The sequence below is a fragment of the Gavialis gangeticus genome, unplaced genomic scaffold, assembly GCF_001723915.1.
Source record: "Gavialis gangeticus isolate Ggan-Ray unplaced genomic scaffold, GavGan_comp1, whole genome shotgun sequence".
Lineage (NCBI taxonomy): Eukaryota > Metazoa > Chordata > Crocodylia > Gavialidae > Gavialis > Gavialis gangeticus.
In genome coordinates, this window is record NW_017729001.1 from 30,332,337 (window position 1) to 30,357,669 (window position 25,333).

Genomic DNA, 25,333 nt, shown 5'->3' on the forward strand with positions numbered 1-25,333 from the left:
CATGTGAAGGCAGGAGTGGAGCTACTGCACTCTACCGTACAATACTTTATCACTCCTTTCTCCCTTTAAAAAAGAAAAGGTTGTGGGGGGTGTTCAGTAATACTTTCAAAAATCAGCTCAAGAAAAAGCCACTGCCCATCATATCTTTCTGGATTGTTGCTGCATTATTGCAAGCTCCCAAAGCAACAAGTTTACATAGATCCACATTAAGTCAAGTATCTGGAAGTGCTGGGAAGGGGGGAAAAAAATTTCAAAGCCAACTTTAGGAGCCCAGCAGTGTACAACAGAGGCCTCAGGGACTTAATTGGCCAAGTTGTTGTGAGACAGACCAAGAGGGGTTTGCTACGGTGCTATGTAATTGCCAGTGAGCAGTGAACACCGTGGGTAAGTCTCAGTTAAGCACATATTCAAGGCAGGGCTACATCATTTGGGGTGAATGAACTGAACTGCAACCAGAAGCACTTCCTGATCCAGAGTATATATTTTTGTTATGCAATCACTGAAGAAAAAAAGTAGAAGGAACTGACAAAAAGCCATCTTAAGAAAATGATTTTTATTCCTAATTTTTTTTTAGTTCTGATGTTTACAAATATGCTTTTACTCCGATAATATAGCTTTTCAGCAATAAAAATCACAGCGCAGCTAGCAAAGCAGCTGACTTAACACCCATAAATACCAGCAGAAAAAAAACAATGAACAAACCACCAACATTTCTATACATGATCTACTATTTTAATGTCACATTTTGACAATTGTAGATGGTCTACAGAATGTATGTGGGCAAAAAGGCAGTGAGTGAGTCCTTTGAAACACTAAATGTAGAATAAACAGCGCATTATCAACATTTACATGATTCACATCAAATTGATGACATCCTAAATGTATTCCTTTTAAAGGATAGAGATTTGCAATAAAATATTACATTTCATTTAATACTCTGGTACAATACTTCATACATTGCAGGAAAACAAAAAGTAAGGTCTAGTCCGCCTAAGGATCCTTTTTCATTAGCCTTTAGTACGGTAATAAAACAATCAATCACAATAGTGTCATAAATAAACAGGCTTAAAATTAATAATTATGGTTCACTATTTAAAATGGAAAAAAATTAAAAAATTAACCTGTAATAATGATGTTACGAAAAAATGTCCTAGTACCAACTGTTTGATTTCCCCCAGTCCTACAATGAAAGGGAAACGGGTTTATAACTAAGATATAGCTAATGAAGTTAATTATATTTTTTTTGAACACATACCTCAGGAGAGGGGGAAAAAAAAGTTTGGTCAAGATTAACAGAAGAATCAATGAGGCCTAATAATTGTTACCTGAAATCAAAGTGTATGCTATTTAGTAAATGAAGTCTGCAGCAGATTCATGCTGGCTTAAAATATTGTGCCTTGGAGCTGGTTTAAAATTTCCCGTGTGGTATAAAGTCTTTTACAATCGAACACTTCAGAACTGCATCCCTTTCCCATTCCAGGGGTACAGCAACAACTTGTCAAGTGATGTTCAGTTAGTTTTTCAAAACCCCACTAAAAAAGACCATACACAAAAACTAAACCACATATCTGCTTCCCACCCCCTGTACCAAAGGTTGCGTGTCACCCTTGCTTTATTTGGAATCAAACTTAACCAGAGTTTAAAATAATTCAGAAAGACACACTAAAAATGACCCCTCTGTTAACTAGGTTTAAAAGGCAGCAAGGTTTTAACTTGCAAAGTTTCCCCCTTTGGTTTTCAGCAGGGCCTAACACTCCGGTGAAGAAAATGAGCTTTTCTGCTCACAAAGTCTTTTGGAGGCCTTTCTACCGTTAAGGCGACATTCCTCCATCATGTGCTCCTCAAGATTAAACACACGTGTCTAGACGAGATGAGACTTCCTCAGTTTCAAGATGAAATTCTTCAAATGGCAAGTGCTAAGCAGCTGAACCCATGTCTTATCATGGGCAGCTTCCTGCTCAGTACATTGCCATCCTGGTTGTAACCTACCCAAGCCAATCTTAAGACCCGTCATATAAATTATGCCTTGAGGACCAGATACTCTTTTCAATCCAAGTACAGTACATTGCTCTGAACTTCTTTCTGGTGCAAAGTAGCTCTACATCTCAGCATGTGCACTATTCTCTTCTAAACTGAATACCTGTCTGTGTCTTGAGGTGTAGCACCGTATAATGCCACGCAAATGTTAAACAGACAAAGCTTCATTAAACTGTTCTACTCAACATCACCACACAACACTTTCACCTTAACCCATTAACTATTGCCCAAAAAAATAAATAAATAAATTTAAAACAAATATCCCATTTATGAACAAATGACTACAAGGAGAGAAAAAAACTGACTACTCTTTCATCAAGCCATGGGAATTTTAAATGTTATGGCTGGACTGTAACATTAAGACACGTATTACTGTATGCTGGTGACCAGAGTTTCAAGATCAAAAGACAGTACAAGAGGCAAAATAAGAGAAAGTTCAGCTTAATACTATCAAGATGCATCTTCATTCAGTTCAAACAAAAAACATTAAGTATTTGATTTTTGCAAAGCACTCGGAGGGAAAGGTAATACAATCTCCCACTTCACCATAGACCTGACACCTTTGACAACGCTGCACTAATTACATTCTAAGCTTTAGCATCATTTCACTAATAGGTCCAACAACATTACTTCATCAGCCCTGAATCCTTCCTGCACATTACAGCACCATAACATAGCTGTTGTACCACTATCTACCCATTTCACCATGCACCAGGTGAAAATGGGACTGGCTCCTCCATACCAGCTTATGGCAGAGCCAAAAATCACAAGACACCCCCAAGTAACAAGGGGACAGCTATTGCTAAGACACCAGGAGAACCTACTCCCAGGGCCTGATCCTGCCATCAATGTGTGCACACAGTTGCTAAAGGCTTCAGTGCCAGGTCCAGAGCATGGGACAGGGAAAGCTTCTTTAACAAGAAGCACTTACAAGCCCTTTCTATTGGAACTTAAGAAATCTTGGTAACTATGACAGCCTAACATCTCTCCCTGCAGGAACCTCTCCAAAACTATTTTGTTTCACTAACAACAATCAAAGGGTTTTGAGATATACTCAATGTCTTTAATTTAATGGGGGCAACAAATTGGAGGTGGCTTTGAAAGGCACTTTAGGTAGAAGGTTAGTGAAACTCCGGCCTGATGATGTAGACCACAAGCTTCTTGGCATTGTCGCCTGCGCTGCCCGTTTCAACTAAGGCAATAGCTAACTTTCACACACTTCTTTCCTTAAGAAGCTCTAGATTAACCACGTATGTTAGTGCAAGGCCTTCCTGAAAACCAGAAGTCCTACCGCCATATATTTTTTTAAAAGGGGGAGGGTTGACTTATCCTGTAGTAACAGGCTGCACAGTGGGTTTTCACCAGTTTCACTGTTTTAACACACTGTCAAGGTGTCATTGTGCAGCTTGCTAAAAACCGTCTCAACTCCACAGGCTTGATCTCTTGCTTAAACAGATGAACACTGACAAATTAACATAGACAGCCTTATACCTGGTAGGCCACTGTGTCTCAAGAACAACAGTATATCGGTGTCTTCGGTAAAGGTCATCTTTATTTTACTGTGATGCAAAGGCTACTTTTTGTCGTTACTCAAAAATAGCCCGTCCAGCAAGTCAGCTGAGAAGTAATCAAAGCCAACAGTTATCACAAAAAGCACCTTCATATCAAAGAGTTACTGCTCGCCACTGAAACTCAGACCAAGTTTGAAATGTATCAGGACTAATTTTATCATGTAGCTGTTTCTATTAATGTGGGTGATCCACTGTCTTCAAAACAATCAAGTATTGTTCCCTTTACTATTTTGTATTAATGTAATGGACTTGCTCAAGTCATTGCTCCCCACCCAAAAAAATTCCCACAACTGCTCAGATAAACTGAAAATGCTAATAACCAAATTTTGAAACAAAAAAAATGCTATTAAAAAAGTGAATGCCAGTTTAATAGCTTGCTGGCTTCAAAAATTGATTCTACAAAATATCCTCCTACATTACAGAGAGGCTTTCCTTTTTATTTAAAAAAAAAATGAGCAATTTTGTAAATCAGGTATTGGCAAGAAAGAATATAATGATCTTTAAATGGTCTTAAGTTTTGCTTAAGGGTTAAAAACATAAATAAAAAGGTACCAAGCCTTCAGAGTTCACTCTTCATGTGAAGCTTCTTCCATCTCTTTCTTGACCTTTTTTTTTTTAAAAAAAAAAGCCATATTTGTTTCTGGGAAGGGAGGAGAAAAAAAAGAGACCTTTAGAAACATACATGCAAAAGTAGGAATGAAGAACTTTACATGCAAATGCTGGATTTTTCTATCCCTAACAAAACAGCTCTCTGGCATTTCAGGTGGCTTGAACATGGAACAATCAAAATAGATTATGTTTCATCTTCATAAGGTAGTTTAGACAAATTTAAGCAATACCAGAAATCTAATAGTCAGCATATTTTAAATCAAATAAAATTCATATAAAAACCTCAGACATTGGGCACGGTGTCAGCACACTGCGGGCTAGGGAGAGAGGCCAGCAGCCTACACTTGTCATAATCAGTGTCTGCACGCCACAGAGTTGCCCAGATATTTCCTATCGTGTTCATGCACTAACCCTGTATGCTTAAAAAGTTGCCATTTAAGCAGTTTGTAAGGGGAAGACACTTTCTAGAAAGGGGCTCCAATTACGAATAGTGTTAGAGCGCCCTGGATGTTTTCTTATGAGCTTCTAAAATAAACAGACTTGAACTGCAATTCCAAAATAATTTCAAGCGATGTATAACATGAGTGGTGTTACAGATGCTTCCCAGAATTTGGAAAGTTGGATTCTTGCCTGCAGTAAGTGTCTGGTCAGAGGCAAGGTAGCCTTCACATTGCACCCTAACTAGATCAGTTCAGGAATGATGACAGTTATTTAAACACATTTGGTCAGATGGGCAAGGTGAGAGGATTCAGATATGTACAGCACCCTCAGTAACACATCTTCCCAGTAAAGGCAATGAGATTACTGCAAATGAAAGCTTGCAGGATTAAACCATACAGGTTCTGATTAGCATACATAAGTCAGTGACCTTCCTACTGGTATCAATGGTTGCAAGACTGAGCCAACTGGGAGCACATATATGCTAGCAAAGGACATAACCATTGTATCCATTTTAAAAGGATACCCATATAATAAGCTGCTAAGATGCAAGTCATGGCTGCATGATTCTGCAGCCAGCAAATTTTCCAACTTTAACTCTGTTGTATTTGAAGTCCAGTTAAGGCAATTTAGCTAACTTGCACTGCTACAGGATCATACTGACGTTAAGTTACAGCCTATCAGCCGATGCCCATTTTCAGCAAGAGCTCCTGCTTCTCTTAAAGCAGCTAAAAAATATATTTGTCCATGCCCTGAAAGTTATGACTAAGAGTCACTTCTGACCATACATGTGTTTTAAAATTGCTTTTCTTGGTCACAATCTTTTCAATCCAAAAGCTGCACATACTACTACTTAGACACTGAAAGGATTAAAAAAATCATTTTTTAAAAAAGCTCGAGGCAGTGAAAAGCCCTGGCAGTTTTCTAGTTTTGTACACAGAGCAGATACCATCGCAGTTGCACTAGTAATAGAACTGGACTCAGCTGAGTCCAAAACATTACCTTTCTCAGCTAATAAACATCTTTGGTGTAGAAACAATGCCGAACATTGAACTGCCCACCCAACACGGAGATTCTTAGATATGCGCAGCATGATTCTGACTGCAAAAAACATGCCATACCCAAATAAAGCAGAGCCAGGTTAATGTACATCTTCCATTTCTAATGCACCTACCTTCCTTTGCATGGAACTTTCTGTACAACTTCTCATCTGAAGCTTTTCTGCTGTTGCATCAACCCCACGTTTTCATATACTCTAGCACTATCTTCTCTCATTCTAGAGAAAAAAATGTAGTGAGACAGAAAAACATAAAAGTCAAATATTTGATAGAAATAAAGTAATACAGGCCAAGTATCACCGTATTACAGGCCAATTCAATACCTGGCTATTAATTTGCCTAAAAAGTATGGCCTTGAGTACAGGACACACAGGAATTGCCCAGGTCAGTGGAAGCAATTCTGTGCCAGGTCACATCTCTTGCAAACCACTGAAGTTTGACCTGTATAGTCATGTGCCCACTTTAATGCTAAATTGTACAAAGTCATCCAGCATAAAACGTGGCCCCATGTAAAGAGAGGCAAGACGACCATAATGCAGCATTGCAGTCTGGCAGCAGTTCTGGTCGCTAAAGAACTTAAAAGGAAATACCAGTACATAAAAGGAAACAGTTTCACTGTTAACTGACTTGCCTCCACCTCTCTGAAGGTCCTTCTCAGAACCAGAGGGGTTTGCAACTTGTGCTCATAAGCCCTAACAATTCTCCCACCCTCCTTCCACTACACAGTTATTGTATATAGTGGCTAAATTTTAATCTAGGTAACTGCATTCATTCTACCCACCATTCCTCTACATTCACATACTAGAAATATGCAAGGCAGATCGTCTGAGTCCGATTAAGAATTTTTTATTTCCTAAACTCAACAACTGTAAAGGGATGCTAAAGCACAGTTACTAGAGTTGCTCTGGTTGGATAGATGTTGGGAGCCCAGTACAATGTGTTGCATGAACAGATGTGAAAAAGCAGTTTATCAGGGATGCTTCTGAGCACAAGCTAATCTTCTCATATGTCTATACCAATTAAAAATAAAAGCCCCAGCACAGGACTAAAACAAAAATGTGCAGGAAAAAGCAGAAAAGAAACAATCAGAACAGGAAAGCAACAGTTTATTAGGGATATTTTTTTCTGTGCTACAAATATAAGGAAACTCTTACAAGGGAAGGGGGGCTGAGAGCAAGGCTCTTTCATAGGATCTACCTAAACTCCCATGCCATGGACAGAGCTTGCTACTTACTCTGGACAGGTCGGGGTTGGAGTACATGGTGGAAGAGGACTCTGATCCCCACTTGTCTGGTCCGATAAAGAATATTTAATGTTTGTGTACTCGTGCCCTTTTCTCTTGCTCTTCTGAAAGAAGTGAACACAAGTGTTAAAAAGGATTATAACCTAACAATAAAAATAGAAGCCTCTGGAAAGCAATAGTTAAAGCTCAAGAAATTATCATTAAACATAAGCAAAAACAACCAGATCGATTGTTTTCCCTTCTCAAGGGACAGTTTCCATGCTTCTCGCATTAAGGCAGAAGACCTCCTTTCAGTAATACTAACCTGCAGTCGTAGTAAGATATTAAATTTGGCTATTGGCCACCTGAAATCCATAAAAACCTCAACAGAATTTTTCCTATGCCCTAGGTCAAGCTAGACAAATGAACTTTGTAAGCAGAGGCAAATGCATTTTCTTCATTCATATCTGGCAAAAGGACCCACCCTTCACTCTCCAGTTGACCATGTCAGCCAACAGCTTCCCCACAACCTTTGCTTTCTGCTTTGTAATATAATAAAACAAACTGCAAGGCCCTTTGCAAGAGTCCTAATAACGTGCAATGCTTGGCCCAGAGGAGGTTCAATGGGAAATAACCTCTTCTTTGCATTCTGCACCTTATGTTGAGTGCTGCAGTCAATGATACCACCTTCATCTCAGGATGCCAACGGCTCTCCAGTCATGACCAGCCCAAGCTGGAGAAGAGAACCTTTCCCCTTTACAATCAACATTAAAATGAAGCATTCAGTGCAGCCAAAATCTCAAAGAGAACAACCATGCATCAAAGCCCCACTCCAAAGTTTTGAAGGTTATCACCCTTCGAATGCTCAAATTGGCAACAGATGGCAACCTAATTCTCAAGCAGGGTGCTGCAGGATCCTTTTAACAGTGCTGCAGGGTGTCATGCATTATTAGTAGTTAGATATAAAAAAAATGCCTACACATGATTCACAAGATAAACCCAGAGATATCAAATGGGAAACCATAGAGTCAAGACCATTCTGACCTGTTGTGCTCTTTTTAGTTCTATGCTGCAAAAGAAATCCTCTATTATGTTTCAGAAGTCAAAAAATGTGTAAAAGCTAAGAGTGGGCATTTTCTAAAGGGGGCCTTGCATCTAATGAAGTTGAGAACATTAACTTAATCAAACTAATGAGATTTTCAAAGCTTCCTAGAAAAATCAGATAGCCAAATCCCATTAAGGCAGTTTTAAACTGCGTTTGAAGAGTGTTCCTATACACCGCTGTCTGCTGAAGGATGAGCTAAGAAACTGATGTTATTTACAGATCTCTTCCCCCTGACATCTCTCTCTTGCTCTTGACAAATCACAGTGGGCTTGACAGCCAGTCAAAATCAATTATTTTGAAATGTTAGAGCTAACATACACACAGAGGGAATAAGGATTCAGACACCATCCCCTTTTTTGGAATGCGATACAAACTTCTCAAATGGGTATATCTAGCAAAGGTTAATTCTATGCTGAATCTTATAACTGGATTTTGATTTTAAGTACATAACCAATGCCAACTCAAGCAGCAGGCTTATATTATACCACAAGTAGCAGCAAAGCAGAATCAGAAGTCAGCTCTACTACATAATTACACCAAAATTAGTTAAGAAACAAACTAGGAAGATTAAAACCTAAACCTTTTCTTTCTCTGACTTCTTTAATTCATTGCAATTATTCCTACTATTTAGTGCAATTATTCCCCCCACATTTCCATTAATCTTAATTAAAAATAATTACTCTCGAGTTACTTCAACATTAAAAAGAGAGATACACAAATTGCTTGCAAGTAATAATATCTAAACAAGTTCACTTTGCAGCTTTCATACATCTGGAAGAGACAGGTAATATTTAAAAAATACAATCCTTAATTATATCAAGATGCGGGAGGTTCTCAATGCTGCAGGGTAGCAGGAAATATTTCTAGAATGGAGCTGGGCCAGGAGAATCTCAAGCTGTGCCCTTTATTCTACTGCTCCCTCAAGCCATGTTTGCTCCCCATCTGTATCCCAAACATAAGTGTGAAACACTGTCATGTAATTATATAAGTAATTCAGGATCACACATTCACTTCCTGCAAGTGATGCACAAGGGTTGTTTTAAACTGAAGCAAAGAGCAGAACATGAAGCAATGGGTTTTAGCTGCAGCAGAGTAGATGTAGGTTAAATATCAGAAGGGCTTCCTAATTGTGAGTGCAGCAAGACAATGGAGCAAGCTATGCAGTCCCCTTCACTGGAGGTCTTCAGCAGAAGCTGGATCAGCATCAGCCTAGGATGACTTAGGAACAGGAGATCCTGTATCTGTGCAGAGGGCTGAACTAGGCACCCCTCAAGGGTCCTTACCCCTGAGGGGTGCCTAGTTTGAATGTGTATTTGTAGTCCCACCTACCAAGTGGCCTAGCTGTGAATGAGAATCCCACTGGTGCTAAAGTAAAGATAAGTTTAGAATCCAGTTTGATTCCCATTTCCATTTTAGTAAAAATTGTACAGGGTGATAATACCTCTAGATTGAGTCTGGCCATTATGGGACAGAAAGGTTGATCTGTTTGATAGTATCAAATACTATAATATTGAACACACACACACACCTATGGCAGAGAAACATTTTTTTTCTTTAAATGAAATGCTGCAAGGAAAAGACTATATAAACAAGACATGGAAATGTGAGGTCTGCATGGAACTTGTGCATTTTCTAGTTTTAGTGAGATTAAAGTCATTGCCATACAAGATAAATGTCTAAATGGAAATGCCACAGGGCTGTTTAATTAGAGTTGGTGATGATTACACATGTTATGAAGAGGTTATGAATGGTTGGGAGACTGAGACAGATTGGTGACTTTGCTATATCATCATACAGCTGTGGCACGGAAGAGACCCTGCCATTCCAGGAAAGGATAAAAACCCAGGACAGCCATCATCAGGGTGGCCAAGCTGCATCACGTGTGCCACAAATGGCACAGGCAGCTGTGTGCATGCCAGGGAGAGGACACGCAGCACAGAGACAGACAGAGCAGAAAGCAGAGCAGCAAATCAGGCAGGGGAGGGACTTGAAGTGGCCCTCAGGGAGGACACAGGACTAATGTGTGGCACATGTGCCAAAAAGGCTGGCTCCCACAGATCCAGAGGAAAAAGAGATGAAAGTGCCAAGAAGAAAAAGAGTATCTAGACAGTCTGTTCTCCACTGAGAATAGAGATATCAATAAACGAGATGTGTAAAATGGTACCAGTGCTGCTAGACCTTTCAAAGCATGAAGCACCTTCCCATTTCAGTCCTTTACTAGCCAGCACTCATCCCAACACTCTCACTCTGCCCTTTTGCTCAAGGGACTCTGCTCTAAATGCTCTCTTCTTCAGAGATTATGTAACACTTGAACCAGTTCTTATATTATTGCAAAGACTTAATTAAGCCCAACGTGATTATCTTTTAACACACTTCATTTTAACACACCCTTGAAATGGGTGTTACAGCTGCTAATGTTTGAATTTAATTACTGTACTTAAACCTATAAGTAAACAGACACCTAAATAACTTTTTTAATCTGCTCAATACACAGGGAAGCATAAGCGTGACCTCTTTATGAATTCAAAGGGACTTAAGCTTTCATTCTTCACACAAAATCAAACCCAAGCGCTGTGGTGAATGGCAGCTCTGGATGCACAAAAAGCAGCACAAGACACTGCTGTATGTTCCAAGAAAATATGTGGAAATAGCAACGGTAATGCAAGAGCTTTTCATATTGTCCATCTAATGTGGGAAGAGTAACCTAACATGAGGCATCTTTCCAATTTTCCAGTTCCTTCAAACAGGTTCAAGCAAGTCTGAAGGGTGGTTACTTGAAACATATAGCACAGCTTTCCGAAGTACAATTAATAAAGTTAAGGCCCTTCATGATTTCATAGATTTCATAGACATTAGGGCTGAAGGGACCTTGGAAGATCATAGAGTCCAGCCTTGTGCCCAAAGGACAGGAAGTCAGCTGGGGTCATAGGATCCCAGCAAGATAAGCATCCAATTTACTCCTGAAGGTGTTCAATGTAGGTGCTTGAACCACCTCCGATGGCAGGCTGTTCCAGACCTTGGGGGCTCAGACAGTAAAGAAATTCTTCCTTATGTCCAGCCTGACATGGTCTTGCAGTAGTTTGTCACCATTCAACCTCGTCATCCCTTGGGGTGCTCTGGTGAACAAACGTTCCCCCAGATACTGGTGGTCACCCCGATAAACTTATAGGTGGCCACCAGATCACCCCTGAGCCTGCGCTTTTCCAGGCTAAAGAGCCCCATGGCTCTCAGCCTGTCGTCATATGGTCTGTTTTCCTGACCATGTGCGTGGCTCTCCTCTGTACTCTCTCAAGCTTCTCCACATTCTTATTGAATTGTGGAGCCCAATATACTTGATCACACTAGTTGTACCTCAAGCAAGCATAAAACTGGGGCAATTCCTTTTGTTCCTGTGATAGCAGAATGTTCCTAATTAACAAAGTGCTGCCTTCAGCCAGTTCTAGATTTATAACCAACCCACCTGCTCCTCTTCAATTCTGCGCTGGAGCGTTTCAATGTAGTGCTGTACTGCCATGTAAATAAATCGGTACTGTGCTTCTGTCTGAACCATTCCTGACCGCTGCGATCTCACCATCTGAATGGTCTTCGGAACATCAATATCACAGTCCACTCCTAGGAGACACCACCACAGTGTTAGCACTACAATATTCTCTTTTCACCTGAAAAAGCTTTGGTCCATGAACTGTTTTTTCACAGGCTTCCATAACACCCAGTGCATTTGACTGCTACTGTAAGAAGTCATCAGGCATGGACAACCGAGTGCTTGGCCATTTGTTCACAGACAGACATTACTTTAAGAACAGCAAGCCAAACTGTGCTGAAAGGGGAAAATGGACCATGTTGGACTGTGATATAGTGATTCTCAACCTTTTTAGACCCAATACACCTCTTGGAAAATGCCAGCTCTTTGTTTCCACTTGTTTCTCTACTACAGAAAAATTGAGGGGGCAATTCTGGCATTGCAAAGAACTCAAAAAGACCACAACAGGTGAGAATGTTTTTATGCTGTGGATTCCTGTTTGAAATCTCTGGATTTACCTTCTGAATCATGTTTGTACACCTGACAGATCTAACATTGGATAGCACCTGTGGCACTCCTGAAAGGATCTCAAGGCATCTCAGTATGCTGTGGCACCATGGTTGAGAATCACCGAGCTATATAAATCCATAGTAAGCCATACACAGTCCAGTCCTCAGCTAGATACAGTCACTTACCATGGTTTTGGCTACCTGACTTATTGAAGTTGGTGACGGTATGTTTCAGAGAGGGCAGTTTCCAACAAGCGCACATGCTACGCCCCTCCCTCCCCCCGCAACACACACATGTTGAAAGGTTACTGAAACTTAGATTTCATAGACATTAGACTTATCACCGCCAAATCTCTCTTTCACCCAGACCACAAAATTGGATCTTCATAAACTCTCCAAAGAAACAATAGAACCGGGACCTACCTTTCTCTCTGATTATGTCAATAAGAATATCAATCACAATGAAAGTTCCTGTTCGCCCAATCCCAGCACTGCAGAAAAATAAGAAAGCCATTATGTTTCACCTTTCCAAACAGGCAATAAAACCAAAGTACCCACATAAGCAAGCAACTAATACAAAGATGCTCTAGACTTCTGGACTGCACTCAAACACATAAATTTGAGCCCAGGAAGGCCAGAGTTAAAATTAAAAGACAACACATGAATCATATGAGACAATTGCACAGTTCATCATTTAGGGGTTGGTAATATACTTAGATTAGAGAGAAGCACAATCACACCTGGCCCTATACTTTCAAACAGAAATTATTAGTCTTCAGGGGAAGGGAGAGTGTCTCACCTTTGGGAAGAGAATAATTAGAGACCCACAGAAAGACTGGATTCCTATGGTGCAACATCAGAAACAGATGTAAACAGAATCGCGTACCAGACTCTCAAAAGAACCTGCCTCCTAAGTTCATTTCTGATGCTGTATCATTTTTTTCTCTGCCCTCCCCACCCCAGCACCATCCTATGATATTGATACTAATACTTGCCCTGGGAGAAAGGCAACTAGTGTGGCACCTCCCAAATTCTAGAGGACACGTACAAGATTACACATCTATCAAACTCTGGGTATTCACCAGAAGAGCCAAAGACCCAGGAAAAAAAAGCCCGCTTGCTTTTTCAGAATTTGAATGCTTTCTAACCACTTGGTGAAGAGCTCACCAAGTAGAACCATACCAAAGCTACGAGTTACACAGTGTTACCATACCTGCAGTGCACCACCACAGGTCCTGCATCCGAGATGTTTTCCTGCTTGTGGTGAACCTCCTCCAAGAAGTCCAGAACGCCGCCCGGATCGCTGGGAACGCCATGATCAGGCCAAGTTCTAAAGTGATACTGCCAGACTGTTCTCTCGGTGTTCCCCTGAAAGACGAGTTGTGTGTGAAGGAATGAAATCTTTCCAAAAAAATCCAGCTGAAAGCGTATATTTGCTCAGAATGAGGCAGACTGAGTTTGAGAGAAGGGGAAGAGACAAAGAAAGCCCCACAGTTTTCTGGGGATTCAAAGATTATGACAGGCACCCATTGGCTTGATTACCAGAACATTCCCCTTAGCCTATCCAAATCCCATGCCGCTTTCTTCCCCTTCCAGGCAACATACTGCCACCAAGATAATCTTCCTGACCTTCTGCCAGCCTTACCAAGGCCTCTGCCTTAAAAAAGTCCTCTATGGCTGCTTGATTCTCAAGGGCATCCATTTCCAGCAGCTTCTTGTCCTCACCTTTAAGGTGCTGCAAGGCTCTGTCCTTGTCTACTTACCAGACCGAGGCCCTAATCCAACAACCCAACTGCTTTCATAATGCTGAAAATTGGGGTTCTTTTCTCTTCCCTGGCATATCCTGCCACTACCCTGTTTTCATGATGACTTCAGCCTAAGCACCCTGCTGCTTCCCTTCTCCCAGAGCTGTCTCCACCCTTCTTTCTACAGATAGAGCATTTTATCTCAGCATTTCTCAACCCATGGGGCGCAAAAAATATATGAAAGGGGTGCAAACAAACTTTAAAAATGGATTCTCCTTTGAAGGAGAAAAACCTGGGAAACCATGGCTTTTCCCTTGTAGGCTGGAACTCTGTCACACATCCACTTCCTGCCCCACACACTGGGGGGCTGAGGCCAGGGGCAGGACTGGCCATTAATACTTAGAAATGGGTCCTGGTACTAAAAAGGTTAAGAACCACTGGTCTATCTGATCTAGTTTCCCATCCTTCAAATACCTCTTTTCAGACCCATTTCTGATGCTGCCCCTACAAGAAGTCAGTTTAATTTTCATCGCACATGTTCTAGGATCTGTGATGTCTACACACTGCTGAGCAAAAAAATAGCCCTGCTATCACCTTCCCATTACCATTTTATGTTTTCTTGCCAAGCGTAAGCTCTTCAGGGCAAGGACCGCAATAAGTTTTCTTAATACAAGATACCAGGATGCTTTGGGGTATATTTAATAAACATAATTTAAAACCTGAAAAATAATTACACCTGGCTATAGAACAGCAGTGAATGATAAGGGGAAAGAATGAGGAGACAGAACAGCAACACATCTATGTGAATGCTACTTTGATTTGTTTATCACACTGCTGCTTCCCTCTCTGCTTGGGGCCAATTAGAAGTTTTAGCCTCCTTTTGCAACCTACATTAAAATGTTAATGGTTCTTCGGCACCCTTTGAACACAAACGTCTACTGATGTACTTACCTGCCCAACCTTAGAGAGTTTAAGTTCTCTTAGTGTGTAATCATGAGCTGCACTTTCCTTAACGTTCCTAACACGCATAACACCATATTCCTTTAACGCGTATTCATCAGGCCAGTATTTGACACACTTACTCTGGAAGATAAAACAGAAGCAGTTCATATCAGCCTTCAGGAACCTGGTTTGTTGTGTTTTGTTTTTTTAATGGTTTGTGAACATTTAAACACGGTCTACACACAAGTAGGTTACTAATGGTTAACACACGATAGATTAAGACTAAACTGATGTTCATTCAAGCAGTGCATTTTTTATCTTGAACATGGGAAGAAGAGAGAAAAGCCTGGCTAGTAAATCTGAAAATGCCATTTTCTTCTGGCAGCTTTCCTACTGCAGTTAACATCAGCTTCTTTTCAGTAGTTGTTACTATCTTTTTTTTTTTTTGGAACAAGAATGTGACACACCTGCACGAGCAGCAGTTTTAAATACAATGGAATGCATTACCTTCACATGCAGTTCTATGGCCAAAATTTAATATTTAAAGCTATAGGCATCAGTCAGTGGAATGGGTCATTTTTAGTGTAAAAAAACCTTGGAAGAACATTTTCCTTCCGTCTCATTTAGAATCAGAGCATTAAAGGTTTCACGAGGCCTCTAGTCCACCAAGCTTGCAAGAGTATTATTCCCTGTGGTGCACAAACTAATATCACAGTAGTTTTTAATCTTCCAAGGAAAGGGGGACATTTATAATCAAGTGTTATTTGCAAGTCAGTCAGAATGTATCCCATATTACAAGGAACAAGCTCTCCAGAACCAAGCAGTAATAGTAATAGCTAGAAACAGTGTTAGGTAATGGCTAGGAAAGAATGATTTTTGTGAACCCATGGTTGCAAGGTAAGTCCACGTGCTGTCAGGATGAACTAGTTGTAACAGAGAGTTAGACAGTTCATCTAGCCATACCAAATGTAGACTTATCCACTGATTACTGTGGAGGGCTGCTTTCACATAAATACATGTTGAGCCTCCAACATTTCACTGCAAAACTCAGCAGCCGATAGAAAACATGTTAGTAAGAAAGTTTCCCTCTGCCAACACAAGATGATGCATGATTGAGGGATATTTTGGAATGCATTCGCCAGCATGCTTTGGAATAAAACCACTTTTTGTTGTTACTTCTTCCCCAAAAACACAAGCTGCACCAAGAACTGTGTCTTGCATTTATACTGACATAACCATTTGCAGTTCTAATGCAAGGCTCCAAATGAGGAGCAGCTGTTGGTATAAATAATCTGAACAGCAACATGTAATATTAAGCAGGCATCAGCCTGGGAAAGGAGATGCACATCCATAAGCTCTATAGCCGCTCTCCAGGACTGCATTATTTTAATATGTAAGGATTTCTTTCCTTTTTCTTCTCCTACAGCATGTTTTGAAGGCTTATGAGCCCTAGATAGAACCAAAACCATTTCAGAGTCTCTTCCTTCATCTCTGGGATGGATGCTTCCCTCTGCTTCCTGTAGAGCTGAATGCACCTTGGCCAAGAATATAAAAGCTTTCATATCAAACTAGGACAGTTATTAGCAACTCTAAGGACAGAAAAGGTTGGAGGAAGCTCACAAACACTCAGCACATGATGCACTGCTTTAATAGTCTAATTACAGAATCAGTTCAGACAGCTGTGTCATTAGTGCAGCCTGCAGACTAACAATCAGTAGAGAAATGCCAGGAAGCCAGTGAAATGGACAGCAAAACCACTAACCAATGGAACGAGAAGCAAAACCTACGTGGCATAGCCCCAGCTGGGGCTGCAGCAGCCTCTAGCAGCACACGAGTAAGCAAGTACATATGGGAAGTTAATGCAGAATAGAGGATGCATGATAAACCTCCCCCTATCCTTCAAGAACTTGCTGTTATCTCCAACAAAAGCTGTAAGCATTCATCTTCAACACTGTGTGTGAACATTGCTCAAGGAAAGGATGTGGAACATTAGGCCTCCTCACTCAAGATTTCTTTAATGCAGTCACCACATTGGGCAGAATATTTTCATTTCATTCAATTATGTGATACGCAAGAGTCAAAACATAAAACATCATGTTGACAAAAGGTGGAAGACAATGTAGGAAAGGCAGAGAAACCGAGAAGCAGCAGACTGTCAGCAAAAATGTCTGCAAAAAGGCAGAGGCAACACATTTCAAGAATTAAATAGGCTGGCCCAGAAGTGGAATAAGATTGTCGCTATTCTAACAAAGATTTTTTGGCTATTTTTCATTTTTCTGTTTCCTTCCCATTCACCCAAAACACACTGCAAAGCTGGGATGCAGAAGGAAAGTAACAGCCTCAGACTGCAGAGGGAGGAGGTGGAAGGGAAGATAACATGAGATCTCCCTGCATGTCAATAAATGAGATGAGCTTTTTGGAATACATTACTGAGAAAGTTCCTTCTTGCTAAAGTAATACTGTATTGCCAAAGCAGTTCACAAAAGCCTCAGTGAGCAGCTGTGCTCATGCCGAATATGGCATTTAGGCTGTCTTTATGGGCAGAGGAACATGACTTTAGAAATAAAAGTGCTAAGTCATTCCTGCTTTAGAGATTCTCAACCCCCAGAAGGAGTTGTAATCTAGAAAGTTAAGCACTGTGTGCAAAGGCTTTTACTCATACCAAGTGTTCAAAAGGGTAAAAGGAGGAAAAAGGGAGACTGTTACATTTGTCCAGTCCAATCAAATGCTACTGAGACTTTGGGGAATATGTGGTAGCAAGTTTCACTCAGTGCTGTGGTGGTTTGCACTTGACTGTTGATGCACTCCAACATCATTTTCACACCATTAGGAGAAAAAAAAATCCACAACCTGCTTGCATAAATAAAATCCACCAAAGCTGTACAACCAAATCCTCTGGACTAATACGAACAGCAGTATATAGGTGCAGACACAGTAGCTTCACCCCTCAAAATGCACAGAATGCTAGTCTGATTGTGTCAGCTCCCCTTAAATCATTCTGCAGTAAGTAAATTCAGTTTTTAAAGGAAAGCCTGATCCTATGGGATAAGTGTACCCTTTGATTTCCACTTCTGATAATGGGAGGAAAGGGCACTCATTTGGGATCCCAAGTTAACACACCTGAAGTGTGTTTGGTCTTTACTTGTACTCAAACAAAATGGCTTCTACCAGGGCCCACTAAAGGGTCCATTTTACCTTTCCTCTTTCGACTTCCTTTGTCGTCATAACGATAACTCGAGAATTTTCCTGGAACACCATTCTCCAGAAGTCATTCACCGTGTTCTGTAGGCAGCCTTGTGTAGCAATGTAACTTTTTTTTGGCTTTGAATTGTTGCACTTCGTTTCAAATTCAGGCTAGAGATGAAGATAAGCACCAGTGAGCTATGACAGGTGTCACTTTTAAGACAAGCACAATTTAGTTTTAGGCGAGGGCAAAAGAGTAAGTGTGCTTTGTGCCAGTGACGAAGATTCACATGGGCAGTTATACACTTACCATAATAATATTAGCATTGATATAATCTGAAACAGGCTCATTCGGATCACCGTCGTGTAGAACCACTCTGGTATGATCAACTAGAAGAATAAATTCCCTGTTAAGCAGCCACACTCCGATTGCCAACGTAACCAGTTCCTTAATATCAAAACTATTCAAACATTCACAATCAGCATATATTTTCCTACTTGCCATTTCCAGTGGCCAGGTACCACCATTTTTCCCTTTTCATTCCTTCTTACAATGCCATTTTCAAATTTTGGAAGACATTAGATCAAACATTATGTTGTTTGTTCATTTCACTCTCAGATTCACAGAAGTTTAGGGCCGGGAGAGACCTCGTGAGATCATGGGGTCCAGCCCCCCTGCTCTGGGCAGGAAAGATTGCTGGGGTCAAATAACCCCAGCAAGGTGTGTGTCCAGTCTCCTCTTGAAGATCTCCAGGGTCGGTGCCTGCACCACCACCACTGGGAGCCTATTCCAGAGTCTGGTCACACGAACCATGAAGACGTTTTTCCTTATACCCAGTCTGAAACCGCCTTCCAGGATTATGACTGTTGCTCCTGGTTTGAAGCACTGAGTGCTTCATAATTTGCCTATACAATTAAATAATGGTTTATAGATCCACATAACATTTAAATGATTCTATTCTGTACCAGAACACCATAATACTCATAAAGGTGCTGTTTCTAATCACTGACCAGAGGTTTAGGGTTTTCATGCAAGACAAAGACATCCAACTGGAGACCTGTAAGGGGTTACGTTGCAGCCCCTAGTGTTCCTGCCTGCCCACCGCTCCCCATACTGCTCTGGCTGCAATAGCAGCTGGAGTCTCCAGGCTCTCCTCCTCTCGTCTGCCTTATGCTTCCTGCCCCCGCCCCTGGGGGTAGGGCAACAGTACTGGAAGCTGAGGATGAGCCTAGGGCTATGTGGGTGTGCAGTGCAGTGGTTGGGGAGGACATGGTACAGCGGAGGGGGAAGGGCAGGAGGCAGTGACCACACAGTTCAGCAATGGGGCATCCACCGAGGGCAACTGTGCACAAACCCTCTCCCCCACACTGTACCATGTAGTGAGCAGCCCAAGGGGGCCAGGAGCCTGCAGACTCCATTCGTGCAATCCATGGGCAATTTGGCCCCTAGCTGCTTAGAAGTTGGACAGCCCTGGTATAAAAAATATGGAGATACACAGGGAGGTGAACCTGGTGGCAAACTATCATGCAGCTTACAATACTTGCCTCACATCCCCCTATGGTTGAAAACAATGCAGGCCAATATTAGTATCAGAAAATTCAAATCTAGCTTATTTTAACAAATGTTAAAAGGAGAAGTGATTGCTAACTAGAAGAACAACAAAAAAGCAATAGAAACATTGGTGAAACTGGATCACTGGTCAATAATTAAGGCCACAGCAAAGAATAAGTACGAAGTTGAACAGCCTAAAGTTCAGCTGATAGGGGGAAACAAAGGAAAAAATGATAAATACTTACAAGGTAAAATGTTTTTGTATCTATTCTTGTTTTTGTTTTCTTGCCGTTGACCCTCTTTACGACTATACAGTAGCTTGCATTCTTGCTGCTGCAGAGTCTAGATGAAAAAACAGCACAAACAACTGGTTTCAAAAGTGTGCTACATAGTGTTTGGCAAAACTGACCACCCAGCACAGTGGCTCACTCAACGTTTGATCTTCATGCTAGAATGCTGATGGAACAAGATCTCATTATTTTTCTGCTGCAGTCAAGTTGGTTAAATAAGAGGCTGCTTCAAAGAAATCAGCACATTGAATTAGGAGATACAGGAAAGCAAAATGACTACACACATGCACACACAATCATGGAGGTAAGAGTTTCTCTTTAATCCAAAGAAAAGTTGCATCAGTAAGTTCCCAGACCGCTATCTGGAGAAGCATTTACCTGTCTCTGCAGGTCGATACCTTTGTTTTTTAAATGTAAATTTAACTTTCTCCTGTGGAAAACTGTGTAAGAGACCAGTTTTTGAAAGCTGGAACAAAAGGAGTTTGTTGTGTAGAAATCCATGGGCCTAAATGCTACCCAGAACTTGTTACCAACCACAATACCCAAGCTAATGTCTAAAAGCTCTGATCACTGCACTGTTCAGCACTTGCAAGAATTCAAAACTAACGTCAGACTTTTGCTCGCCTCGGCTGCAAAGAGGTAGCTCAGGCAACGATAGATTTTCACTGCTACTCTAAGGAGGAAAATGAAAGCAAGTAGACTGAACCACAAAATGTGACCAGACAGCAAGCAAAGTTTCTCCTGCACCGGTCTGCAGAAGAGAGCCATCGATCTCTGGAGGTGGCTGAAAGCCTCCTACTAAGTCTCAAAACCAAACACAAAGATACTTAATCATATTTCTCCCAGCTGCTGAGTCACAGGGAGAGATGGGGGAAAATTTCTACTTAGCCTGGCACCGTCTCCAATGCTGCTTCTAAATAACAACTCTGGTAATCTTTTGAGCATATGTCTATAAAGGGATAATGGCGTATTTGTGGTTTGGGCTTCTCTACACAGTCTGAACCGGATACCTGGGGATCTAACTTGGCCTGAATTCATGCCTTCAGGTGCAGCAGGTATGTAGCAATGGCTGAGTCCCAGAGGCAAGTTCCCCCAAATTATACTGCAATACCACAACACGAACAGCAAGAGAGGATTCTTCTAACTGCCAAGCAAATCCTAAGCAGCGAGGGAAGAGGAGGGAGCACAGAGGGGGGGGAAAAAAATACAGCAGATTCAATATACGCATTCTGGACTAAAAAAAAAAACACAGCAGAGAGTGAGGACAAGCTGCTCAGACAATTAGACGCAGAATATTGAGAAGAAAAGGATATTCCAACCCTTGTCACAAGCTATTCCCTCACATCCGTGCTATGCTAGAATGAGAATAATCAAGGCAGACATGTCCCACACTGGGCGAGACAGAAAAATTAGCACCAGGGAAAACAACAGGACTTCAACTGTTAATTTCTATCTCCCTTTCAAATGTTAATTAAGCCTCCTCGCACCCTTGAGAAGCGAGGCAAGTACTTATCATCCTCTTCGTTAGATGTGGCAAGAGTGCCTCCGACCAGTGATGGATGGATGGATGGATGGATACAGGCTTGAAGCATTAGCTGGCTTCAATCCCACCCCTGCTGCAAGCTTCCTGCTGAATTCTTGGACAAGTGACGGAGGGAGATGAGACTTGTGGTTTACGTTAATGACCACTGAGTTAAACCAGAGAAAAACCCTGGTGCAAACTCTCTTGCTCCAGCTTCTGCATGCAGGGGGATGGAGCCTGGCTGCAGGCCTCCATACTGTCATGCCCCCACCACGCCATCAAGGCTTCCGGAAGCTGTTGGATCAAGGGAGGGGTGTCACCCCCTGTCCCAGATTTCCTTCAAAATAATATGGTTACGCTATCCGATTCAAGTTTAATCGGTGCAAACACCCAACATAGCTGAGGTATAACTCTGTGCTCTGTTCTCAGCCTGTAAAAAATGGAGACGACAGCAGCTCCTAACTTCACAGTGGTGTTGAAGGCTAGAGGCATTAAATATGACCGGCTAACCAAGTACAGACAGTATGGCAGCAGCAAAATTGGGAGTCTTGACTCCCTCCCTTCACACAGACGTTCCTGTTTCACCTGCCCTGTAGCTAGCTACTTGCAAGCCCCTCTCCCTTGCATTCTCCTGTTGCTTCTTGCTATAGCACCATACCACGATTCACTGGCTAGCTGCTAGCTCAGGAACAATTTTTAGGACATTCAATTCTGTTAATCATTGTTTCAGGAAAAGAGAGCCCTAACCTCAAGAGTAGCCAAGGTGCGGTCGCGTACCAACCCTCTTCACTGCAAAACAAAAACAGATCCCATCAATACACACTCTCAAATCTAGTGGTATTCCAGCATCACCCCACGTTTTGCCACCCTTGAACCTTGGACCTACTCCCCGCCCTCTCCTAGCCACTCAAAGCAGAGGCATTTGCAAAAGCAAACTAATATTTGGGAGCATCAAGCACATTTACCAACTTCTATGTCTGGCTTTGTTCCTGCCTTGCTGTGCGACCTTGGACAGGTCTCTTATCCTCCACGCCTTTCAGTTTCCCCATCTCAGATCACAGCAATACAGTGCAAAGACTTAACTTCTGCAGTGCATCCAGGGCAGAATGCTATGCTACTCTGAAGCAGTGTCATTCATAATCACTGGCAGAGTAAAGACTCGCTTCAGCATGCGCCTGCCTTTCTGCAAGAGCCATCATCATTGCACACCTCTCGTAGAGTTGGTTCCTAATGAGCAGCATCTGATGTTCCAATCACTGCACATTTAACTGCATTCATTTTATAACCTGTAAACAAAATTTACCCCTTGCTTCCTTCATTTTGGGCCTCATTTCACAGAGGCAACAAACATGTCTTCACTTCATACCATTTATTACTATTGCTCTGTGCATCCCCGAGGATAGATCCATGAGCAGCAGCTAGTTGTAACAAGCCCATTAAAAGATGTATACAGCATAATAATAAATCTGGGATGTTGTTTCTCAAGTCATCACACCGGCCAAGTACTACATTCACCAAAAAGGTTTTCATAGATTTGATAGATATTAGGGCTGGAAGGAACCTTTGGAGATCATCAAGTCCAGCCTCCTGCTAGTATTTTTTCAAAAGCAAAGGAGAATAGGGCAGACAGCCAACATCTCTATCTGGGGGTTCACAGGAAAAAGAGGGATGACATCCTTCAACATGCCTAAAAAGGAAGTAATTTACAAGAACCATCTGGATAGCCAGACCATAAAATAGTGCAGGCAGATTTTTATGGACAACCTGGAGACTTCCACAGAGACAGACGACCAGTGGTTGTCAAATGGAAACAAAAAGCAACTTTTGCATTTTATAAAATGGCTGCATTTCAGAGACCACTATTTCATTTCACCTCGTAAAGAAATATTAAGGATTAGCATCACTCTTTCTGAAGGGCAGTGAAAAGAAGTTGGGATAAATATCTTGCATTTGCCTTTCCCTTCCATAAGATTTCTGGCTTCTCAGGGAATAGCTGTTTTTGGGAAACCTGCAGGGATTTATCTACTGCCATTTCACTACAGGCTGGTCACACTGAATCAGCTACAAAGCAAATTCTTTGCCAGTACTCCACCAAGACCACAAATCACTGTGAAGGGGCCAGAAGGAGAAGAAAAAAGGAAAAGGTAAATGCAAAGTGCGAGCTCAGTCTTCATTTATCTGAGTCTACAGCACATTCAAAAGCACATCACACAGGAATGCTGTGCCCACTGCATAGTTAGAAATTCATTCACGTATCACCCTTACCACCACCATCTACAACAGGGAAAAGAGAAAAAGTCAAGAGTGACTTGGGGCACTTCCTCTGAAACCTAAGGCTCAAAAAGGGTACGTCCCAGAGCTTACCCAAGTGTGACCCAGTTAGGCTGCTTTATTGTGGGTTTAAGTCAAGCTGTGGTGTGCGTAACTGTACAAGTGCCATCATACGGTAATTATTTGAACACTCCAATGACCATAGTCACAAAGGCTCCTGCTAACTTCCAGATAAAAATAAACTCAACCCACATGGAGCACATTTAGGCTGTTCTTTGAAGAGGCCAACAGGTACTCATTCAATTAGGATACAGTGAGGTACTGTCTTAGATATGCAGCTGGATACCTTACCTGCTCCGTATTTATCCTAGGCTGCCTCCATCTCCTCTCTGTTCCCTCAGAATAGTGGATATCAGCTGAGATAATTTTGTTAATAGTACCTATTACGAGCTCCGAGAACAGAGAAAGAAGTCTGAAAGAAAGGGAGTTGGAAACTATTCTCCCTTCCTCGTTCTACACATTTCCCTGATCAAGGCTGGGAATTGTCTTTTTTGCCCACAGATTGTCCAGGGGACTCCACCCCTTAACTTCTCCTGGTTTAATTCTCCCCCAAAGGCCAGCACCACAGGATTCCCTGCTTTCTTGCTGCCATCTGCTGGTGATCAAATATCAATCCTACAAGTCATTAAAGAATTCTTTGATATAAGCCTGCCCTCCAGATTCACATCGAGATTTGCAGAAATGATTAACCATCTTCACCCTTTTTAGTCTTTGCTCTACAATCACTCCAGTTGGTAGCGAAGCTTTAGACCCTAGGGACAACTCCAGTGTGCTGTGGAATTGGTAACTTCTCAGAAGAAACTCAGTCTATCCACTACATACCCAATCTCAGCAGTATTTTCTATTTTAAATGTAAAAAGAAAGCTGTCCCAAGTGAGCAGAACGTTTCAGAGAGAGAAAGGAAAGAAAGGCTACATGCAACCATTCCCAAGGAGCATGGAAGCATTGCAGATACGTAAAATAAGCAAAGGTGAGTAAAATACACCCCCTTCTTTTCCTTCTGGTCGGAGGATGGAAAAGCTAGCTCCAAGTCGAGGTGCTGCAGTAAAACAAAATGAAAGTCAGTCCTTCTGGGGTGCTTTCAGGAATGCCTAGATTATACAGCCACCATCACAGCATCATCTAAAGTTAACAGTGAAATGCCCAGAAGCTCTCACCAACATTGATGTTTTCAAAACATGATGGTCAAATACCCATCTCAAGGACAAGAGAGGGTCAGAATAACCAAAGAGAAGTTCCATTTACATCTCGCTACGGGAATGTGTATGTGTGCCTTGCTGTCCTTCACACCTGCCCTGACCAAACACTTTTCCTTCAGGGTTCCTCTTCCTAGGCTACTTATTTCCTTGTCATCTTAAAAAGTTACATGAAAATACCATTACTATTCAATACAAAACCTGATGAGCCAGCATTTAAAAAAATGGAACCTCTTTCCATTTACAGACACTGATATTCACTATCTATTTCTAAATACCATAAGAGGAACACAGGAAAAACAGTCTGGAAAATTTGACTAGCACCTAAACTTGTGCTTAGAAGATACAAGAGTACTGAACATGACTATTCAAAACTGAAATCAAAAAAGAAGAAAAAAAAAGATATCACTTCCGTATTTGTAGAATTTTTCTGAAATTTCTGTCAAGTTGAGTTCTGTGAAGAGTTATTCTGGATACTGACTTTACAAGATTGAGTAACCAAG

General features: G+C 41.5%; 1 protein-coding gene across 1 annotated transcript in view; it reads right to left on the reverse strand.

Annotated features, from left to right (window-relative positions):
- Nucleotides 1–538: 538 nt before the first annotated feature.
- PTPN11 (protein tyrosine phosphatase, non-receptor type 11) overlaps nt 539–25,333 on the reverse strand; it is a 49,616-nt gene continuing 24,821 nt past the window's right edge. Inside the window, exons 8-17 of the mRNA XM_019507215.1 lie at nt 19,737–19,833; nt 18,250–18,329; nt 17,952–18,110; nt 14,766–14,897; nt 13,283–13,437; nt 12,493–12,560; nt 11,501–11,652; nt 6,948–7,060; nt 5,830–5,931; nt 539–4,248 (exon numbers count right to left, since the gene is read on the reverse strand). Of these exons, the coding sequence (XP_019362760.1) occupies nt 5,862–5,931; nt 6,948–7,060; nt 11,501–11,652; nt 12,493–12,560; nt 13,283–13,437; nt 14,766–14,897; nt 17,952–18,110; nt 18,250–18,329; nt 19,737–19,833 (1,026 nt within the window). The 3' untranslated portion in view covers nt 539–4,248; nt 5,830–5,861. The remainder of the gene's footprint in view (nt 4,249–5,829; nt 5,932–6,947; nt 7,061–11,500; nt 11,653–12,492; nt 12,561–13,282; nt 13,438–14,765; nt 14,898–17,951; nt 18,111–18,249; nt 18,330–19,736; nt 19,834–25,333) is intronic.